General features: G+C 50.6%; 2 protein-coding genes across 2 annotated transcripts; one reads left to right on the top strand and one right to left on the bottom strand.

The window, feature by feature from the left end:
• Positions 1–650: 650 nt before the first annotated feature.
• On the bottom strand, positions 651–2,231 carry DCTN6 (dynactin subunit 6; the record flags this gene model as incomplete). The annotated part of the gene is made up of 7 exons (XM_079534320.1): positions 651–749; positions 820–962; positions 1,062–1,109; positions 1,260–1,348; positions 1,431–1,536; positions 1,617–1,681; positions 2,209–2,231. The coding sequence occupies 7 exons, from the start codon at positions 2,229–2,231 to the stop codon at positions 651–653; spliced, it is 573 nt and encodes a 190-aa protein (XP_079390446.1).
• A 3,113-nt stretch (positions 2,232–5,344) lies between these two features.
• On the top strand, positions 5,345–8,120 carry LOC306945578 (UPF0462 protein C4orf33-like; the record flags this gene model as incomplete). The annotated part of the gene is made up of 5 exons (XM_079534318.1): positions 5,345–5,531; positions 6,043–6,103; positions 6,306–6,357; positions 6,463–6,662; positions 8,021–8,120. The coding sequence occupies 5 exons, from the start codon at positions 5,345–5,347 to the stop codon at positions 8,118–8,120; spliced, it is 600 nt and encodes a 199-aa protein (XP_079390444.1).
• Between the last annotated feature and the right edge of the window lie 266 nt (positions 8,121–8,386).

Here is an 8,386-nt window from a genome sequence, read left to right as displayed (position 1 = left end):
GCTTTGGGGAGGCGGAAGCCCTTGGTACGGTGCTCTCAGCCCGTTTGGACTCAGCCTTAGGGGTGTCTGATTGAAATTGGCAAGGGCCACGTCCCAACCAAGAGCTGCAACGTGCCATCTTCCCCTGCACACAGATAGGATGGGCCGCGCAGACCGCCCGGCACCCAGGCAGCAGCAGGGCTCACCTGCCCGCACCCCGCTGCAATCTTGATACCTCTGAGCAGCCTCTCGCTCCAGCTCAGCACATGGCGAGGCCCGGCCTCCCTCTGCTGGCTGCTGCGGGATCTGTCACCACAACACGGGACTCGGGATGATTTCTGGCCCACAGATGTGGTACAGCAGCACCACGAGGTTAAAGGTGGTACTCAGCGCTCCTGGCAGCAGTTTGCAGCCCCCCACCATCACCCAGCCCTGAGCTTGGAGGAAAGAATGGCAACTGCACCCTGCAGCAAGAGCGGAACAACTTTATTCCCATAAAGCATGTGGAATGTTAGAGTTGGTGTGAGGGAGATGACAGGTCCAAAGCTTGTGGGAGCTATAAATAAAAGACACATGTGAGAATTGAAGGATGCAGAGCCCAGCTGCTTCCCGGGCTGTGCAATGCCCAAAGGACAAGAGATGCCAGGCATGCAACTGATGGCAGAGGGCTTTCAGCTCTTAACAGGTGTGGACGCAGCCTTCATCGTCTTCTTCAGGTGATGGTAATTGGGCAGGATTTTCATCAGGAAGTCTAGTTGCAGTGTCTGAGGCTGGAAGGAGAAACACTGTCAGCAATGGGCAGCCACGAGGGGAGCCTGGGGACAGGGGGACAGAACCTACCTGTGGCCGCTCGGTCTGCACGCGGCGAAGGCAGTCGGCACCATAGATGACGGTGTTCTCAGGGATCACCTCATAGGTGTTGACGTTGCAGCAGGCCCCGATGATGCAGCCGCTCGTCAGGATCACATTCCTGCCAACAAATGCTGTAAGGCGAGTCTCTGTGAGGGCCACCCTGCTTGAAGCCACGCACTGCTGCTCTAGCAGCAAAAACTCCAAGCAGAACAAAGACAACTTGAGCTCACCTTTGGATTCAATTACGTTGTTATCTCCCACTTTCATTGCCTGTGAATCTACAGGTTATTGTCAAAGGAAAACCTTTTGCTTCTGGTTCAAAAGGTGGTGCCCCAATGCCACTTTCAAACCAAAATCTACCCCGTAAGCACCCCCAGGCTGCCCGTGCCTGGGCAACATCCACACGTTTCCCTGCAGCGCAAGGATACAGCACCCAACTTCAAAGACATTGTTGGTGCCGATGATCATGGGCTTGGGCTCCACCTCCTCAGTTTCTGGCGTGATGTTTTCTGGGTACCTGCAAGACACGTGAATGTACTTTAGGTGTCAGCAGCAGCTGCCTTCAGAGCAGGGCAGGAAGAAGGTAGCCCTACACACACCCGTTGATGATAAGTGCCTGCTCCTCTATTAGGTTGCCTTCCCCGATCACAATGGGCCCTGCCTCCGCGATGATCCTGGCCTTCGGGTGTATCACCGTCCTCGGCCCTGTGGAAATCGCCCCACGTCACCAGAGCCACCACCATGTACCCCAGTGGGTGACCAGGGCCACCAGGTGCCACCCTTACCAATGGTGACATCCCCACGGATCTCGCTCTCCACACACACCACGGCTCCCGGTGCGATCTTCACGCTGCGGAGGGGACATGCAGGTGAGCGGTGCTGGGGACACAACACGGGGCAGAGACACAACACGGGGCACGGATCGGGGTCTGCAAGGAGAGCCTTGGGGGTGCAGGGGCTCGGGGGAAGGAACGGGCACTGGTGTACATGAGGGGCTGCCAGGGGACACGGGAGGATGCTGGAGATTGAGGGGACTGCTGTGGCGCTCCAAGAGACTGGCGGGGGGACATGAAGGGACTACAGGGACACATGAGACCGTTGTGGCACGTCAGCAAGCCAGTACGGGGGCGCATGGCACAGCTGGGGCGCACCGAGGGGCCAGGCGGGACGGTCAGGGCGCACACGGGAGCGCTGTGGCGCACGGGGAGCTGCCCGGGGACGGAGAGGGCCGCCGGGGCACACAGTAGGACCGCCGAGACCCGGGGGCAGAGGGCGGCGCTGCGACGCGCGGGGAGGTGACCGCCGAGGCCGTTGGGGCGCGCGGGAGGAGCGACTGCAAGGGGGCGCGCGGCGGCGGCGGCCCCAGCCCGATCTCACCTCTTCTGCGCCTTCTCCGCCATGACGCCTCCGTCTGCGCAGACGCCGGGCCGCGCTGGGCGGGGCCGCTCCGCTCCTCCCAGCCGTAGGGCGGCGCCGCCGAGCGATGGGGCGGGGTTCTCGCTCGCGGCCCTCGCGTGCTCTGCCCCCGGGGGTCTCTTCGCGGCCCGCCCGGCGGCGGCTTGCCCGTCTCCGAGCTCCACGCGAGAGACGGGAGAACGCCAAGGAACGGGAGGAGCCCGAAGCCGCGGATCCCACGAGGAAGGTAGGAGCAGAAAGTTTTGTCCGCCGATCGCCCGCTTCTACTTTCGGTTTCCCCCTCGGTCCGGGCGCTCGGAGAACCCGGCTCCTCGCCCGAGCTTCCCTGCGGGGCCTCTCGCCCCGGGGCCGGGCATCGCGCTTCGGCATCGCACCTGGGCCGGGAAGGAGAAGCATAGCTGTGCGGTGAGGCTGCTGGGAGGGAGAATGCAGCTGGGTGAGCAGTGTGGGGATCGGCTGCACTGGTGAATTCTTGCTTTACCGGGGGCTGAAACCCAGACTCACTGCCCTGTTTGGGGTTCGATGGGGAGATGAGATCGTTCGCCTTTAGGGGGCACGAAATGAGGTTCTTTGGACCGGTTTTCAGGCTGCAGGAATCGAGGCTGAAGGCCTGTGGTTTGGGGATCAAGCCCAGGCTCATTTGATGGGGATGTGGGGCTCTCAAGGAGGGACTGAGCTGTGCGTTCCCAGGTTTGGAAAGCAGAGATGGACTGCTGTGTTTCTGGGGCTTGATGTAGAGGTTTGAAAACAGACCAAATGCTGCATTTGGGACTCAGAATGAAGCTGGAATTGGGACTCAGAAACAGCAGCTGATGTGTGATTTTGGCACGTTGGGCTCACTGAGTGGTGCAAAACAGAGGTGAAATTTAGCATTTGGGGGGGCTCAAAACCAGGTTCTCTTGACCACTGCTGGAACTCGAACTGCAAGGCTACCACGCATTTTTCAGTCTTTGTAACAAGCTCTTTGCGCAGATCGAAAAGGGAGATGATCCCTATGTGTTTAAGCTCAGACATGGAGACCAGGCTGGCTACTTCTGGGGCCACTCTTTGCCGGGTAAGGAGCTGGCTGGAGGGCCAGGCCCAGAGAGTGGTGGTGAATGGAGTTAAGTCGAGCTGGCCACTGATTATGAGTGGTGTTATCCAGGGGTCAGTACTGGGGCCTAGCCTGTTCAGTATCTTTATTGATGACCTGAATAAGGGCATTGAATGCACCCCCAGTAAGTTTGCAGATGGTGCCAAGTTGGCAGGAGATGCTGATCTGCCTGGAGGTAGCAGGCCGGGGATCTGGACAGGCTGGATAGCTGGGGTGAAGCCAATGGGAGGAGGTTCAACAAGACTAAGTGCCTGATCCTGCACTTCGGCTGCAAAAACCCCATGCGATGCTACAGGCTTGGGGCAAAGTGGCTGGGACACTAGAAGAAACAGACCTGGGGGTTATTGGTTGATGGTTAGCTGAACATGAAGTAGCAGTGTGTGCAGGTGGCCAAGAAGGCCAATGGCATTCTGGGTTGCATCAAAAACGGTGTTCCCAGCAGGAGCAGGGAACTAATTGGAACTCTGTTCTCAGCACTGGTGAGGCTGCACCTTGAGTACCGGGTTCAGTTTTAGGTCCCTCACTGCAAGAAAGACATTGAAGCCCTGGAGTGTGTCCAGAGGAGGGCAACAAAGCTGGTGAGGGGTCTGCAGCACAGGCCTTATGAGGAGCAGCTGAGGGAGCTGGGATTGTACAGTCTGGAGAAGAGGAGGCTCGGGGAAGACATTATTGCTCTCTATAGCTACCAAAAGGGAGGTTGTAGTGAGCTGGGAGTCAGCCTTTCCTCTCGTGTACCATGAAAAGAGCTTCTTGTGCTCTCTAACATCTTTATCACTGACGTAGATGACGGAATCGAGTGCACCTTCAGCAAGTTTGCTGATGATACCTAGCTGAGTGGTGTGGTTGACACAGTGGAAGGAAGGGCTGCCATTCAGAGGGACCTCAGCAGACTTGAAAGGTGGGCCTGTGTGAATCTAATGAGGTTCAAAACTTTGCACAGCAAAGTGCAAGCTTTTGCACTTGAGCTGGAGGAATCTCAGGCATCCATACAGACTGGAAGGAGCAGTCCTTGAGAGCAGCCCTGCATAGAAGGACCTGAGGGTCCTGATGGATGAAAAGCTTAACATGAGCCAGCAATGTGCTCTTGCAGCTCTGAAAGCAAATGGTATCCTGGGCTCCATCAGAAGAGGGGTGGCCAGCAGGGACAGAGAGGCTTGTTCAGCCTGGAGAAAAGCAAGCTGCAGGGTGACCTCATAGCATCCTTTCAGTATCTAAAGGGAACCTACAAACAGGAGGGGAGTCAACTCTTCGAAAGGGTAGATAACAGGACAAGGGGAAATGGTTTGAAGTTGAGGGAGGGAAGATTTAGGTTGGATGTCAGGGGGAAGTTCTTAACAGAGGGAGTGGTGAGGTGCTGGAACAGGCTGCCCAGAGAGGTTGTGGATGCCCCATCCCTGGAGGTGTTCAAGGCCAGAGACTGGATGGGGTCATGGGCAGCCCGGTCTAGTATTAAATCCATGATGTCTCATAGCGTATCTGAAGTTGGTCCAGTGTATCATAGAGAAAAAAATGCCGACATAAAAGCTTAAGTAGTTTTCACTTTATTTCCATATGACCTTGTCAGAACTGACAGTCCAATATTTGCCTTCGCCTTCTTACTGGATGTCTTAAGTCAACTGATAGCTTACTGTATTGCTTTAAATCTTCGTTATGCCTCCCACATCACCATCTTGGGTTCTTATATCCATTTATCTCGTCTTTCTCACTGCTGTGCCAGCAAACAGCTTGGACTGGATGATCTCCAGAGGTCCTTTCCAACCTCGACGATTCTGTGAAATAATGCTTTTAGAACAGAGACTTGTTCCGGCGTCCATCTTTCTTTGTTCCTAAGTAGGACTGAGAAGAACCGGTTGACTCTTTCTGGTTATGTCTGGGAGCTTTACGCTTATTTTTTCACCTACTTAACTGTGAGACTTTTTTCTTAGCCAGACAGTGAAGTTGGTGTTGGAATGGTATCTGTGTGCTTTGACAGGAACTTCTTTTCTTCATTATCTCGTGCAGAACATGAAGATGGAGTTAAGAATTGAGCACACATGGGATGGTTTACCTGTGAGCCACGACCCCGTAGCAATTGCACTTCAGTCGTATGATGCAGGACTGCTAATGCAAGTGAGTGCTCCCTTCTTCAATGATCCTCCAGCACCACTTGGAGCACCAGGGAAACCCTTCAGAAAACTGTGGTACTATGAAGGTAAGTGTAACTTCTGCTGCAAGCATCTGCTGTGTGGAGCCACTGATGTTCCTATGCAATTCCCATACCTGGTCTTTATTTAAGATTCTCTGGTTATTTTCTAAAACTTGTTCTAGTTTGACAGCTTTATCCTGAGCGCTCTGGAAAAGGCTGCTGACAAAAAAAAACGTGGTTGTAACCAGCACCATGGTTAAGAAAGCTCCTGAAGTAACTTGAACATCATGTTGTATCAGCTATAAATCAAGAGAGAGACTCTAGTTTTCCTCACATAAACGACAGCAAAGTGAGCGGTCAATAAATAGAACTGTGCTGTTGCCTTTACAAAAGCCCTCGAGGTCGGGATTACAGCACAGCTCTTGAATTAGAAAGCGTCAGTCGCATGCACACAGTTAGTCAAAGTCAGGGACGGCACGGGCCAGAAACCTTTGTGAAAACAATTGATTGTGAAGGTCTTGGAATATAGCAGAACTGACAACTAGTATAAAATATTGACAGCTTGTCTCTTTGTAAGTTGTAGAAGCATTTTTCTTGAGTGACGGAAGTGAGCAGTATCTAGAAGTTGAACTTTGTCCGTAAGTACAGCTTGCTTAAAAAGTCGTGAGTGCAATTTATGTTTCTTGTTTCAATGCTCGTGAAGTGTGCGCATGGTGTGGTGTGCAGCGCATGCAGTGCAGGGTACAGGAACGACTGCACTACGGAGGATGTACATTGTGGCAGATAAATACACTAAACTGGGCGACACGGTATGACAAGCGTGGCTCTGATTTTTGGCAGTCATGGACAACACTTACTGTTGCTGCTTTCTGGCAAAAGAAGAGTGTGGAAAGTAAGTGGTCAGGGGCATTCATAGCATACAGAACCTCACTGGTTTTGGATACCTGTTGGTTGAGTAAAAGATAAATAGCCTTTTTTTCCCCCTCACGTGTAACAGGAAGAACTTCCCTTAGAATTCGATGTGACCAGAACGGAAACCAAATGGAGGGGTAGAGCTCATCTGCCTTGGAATTATTTTCCACCAGGCATTAACAAGTTCAATGCCTTTGCAATCCACGGCTCAGGAGATCACAGAAAATATGAAGCACTTTATCCTGTGCCTCGACACAAACTTCTGGAAGGCCAGAAACCAGACTTGTAAGCATAAAATCAGTTCTTCTGTAATATATTTGCACTCTTCTTGGAGTACTTGTAGAAGACACCAATCCAGGTGCCACTGATATTTTAACTATACTGTTCAGCCCCAGATCCACTGTACTTCATGTAAAGAACTTCCAGATAGAAATCAAGCACTAATTACTGCTGTGTTATCCCCTAGCTGCAGAGCAAATGATGCATTCAGTGTAATTTGCATCTGTTATCACTTTCTCATCTAAAAAAAAAAATCAGAGATGGTCTGCTCTTTTTTCTCCTTGCCTACAGCACCTCTTGAAGTGCTATTTAATGTTAATTGTACCAGAGTAATAATATCCAGTGAGTCTCTTTTGCCTTAGAGATGGCTCTGAGTTATGGAAAAACTGGAGAAGACAGATGGAATTTGAAGTGTAATGAAAGGATGCCCACTATCAACAGCAAAACTAGAGCATGTTTACATTGTGCTGTGAGGGGGCTTGTTCATTTTCTGAGTCTGAAACAAGTTAATACAGGCTGTTACTTGTGTGTGGGCAGTTAGTGCAAATGAACTAGCTCTACAAGAGTGCTGCAGTTCTCGTGAAAACTTGGTACTCAACATAGTGATAGATGAGTAAACTGCAGAATGCCTGTAATAATTTTCAAGAAGGGTTGTTTTGTTTTTGTTTTCTAAGAGTACATCTTCATAGAAATCCTGACTAGTTCAGAGATGAACAGTAAACGTATTTATGGGAAGAGGTCGCTCCATGCTGCTTTAATTGCTCTTAGCTGGCCTTCGCATGTAGAATGGACACGACCTATTTAGAGAATTTCATTTACTTAAATGATGCTACCAGGTGTTCTATTTACTGTTTGGCAGCTGCTTAAGTATTACTAAGAAATGAGCCTCAGTTGATTCTGCTTGGCAATGCAAAGGAGAATTCCTAGCAAGAACCAGTTTGTAACGTTTGAAAGTGAGATGCGGCCTTACAGGAGAAGAATACTTATTAGCTTCATTATCCTGTTCTGTCTCCCAGTTTTCTGTAAGGAGAGGATCTCCTTGTGGAATGACTTTCCAATTGGTCAAAAGTTGTAAACGGTATTTGGCTGCAGTGCAGATACGTTGTAGAGCAGGTAGTCATTTTGTGTTTGCTCTGACTGCATTTTTGGTCAACGTAAGAGCTCACCTCTAAACTCTGCCTTTTAACTTCATACCGTTGTTCCTGTTTGTAGCTCAGGATTTTGCCTTCTTTCCAGTACAAGGTTTTCAGAAACAGTGTTTACATTCCCAGAAAGGATGGGAAAAAACATCAGCGAAGCCTACTGAGAATGTTCTAAGATGGTACTTTGGAACTTAATGTTTTTTGTTTCTCCTTTGTCTATAGTCATCGCCTGGAATTTTTCCAAGAGTTGAATCTGAAAGAACTAATGGGAGAAGACTGGAAGCAGCCTGAATCAGACATATGGACGTCTCACACTAAATAGCAAACTGGATTGAGGCTTACGTTTTTGCTCGCATTAAGTTTGGATGCAAGTGTATGAGAACAAGTGATGTTGGGCAGAAACTGTGGGCATGGAATGTTGTTTCTGCACTAGAAACTACATTAGAACTAACGAGATAAATATTTTTCTAAATAGCTCTTTTTGGGAAGGTCTTTTTACTTCACCAGGGGTCTCTGGTAGTCTTCGCATGCTCAGCAATAGGTGAAGTAATTTATAGCCACAGAAATTAGGTAGATGGAGTAACTTGT

This window comes from Tetrao urogallus (genome assembly GCF_951394365.1).
Source record: "Tetrao urogallus genome assembly, chromosome: 4".
NCBI classification, from domain to species: Eukaryota; Metazoa; Chordata; class Aves; order Galliformes; family Phasianidae; genus Tetrao; species Tetrao urogallus.
Note: the sequence above shows the minus strand (reverse complement) of the source record. Positions and strands in the feature narration are given on the sequence as shown.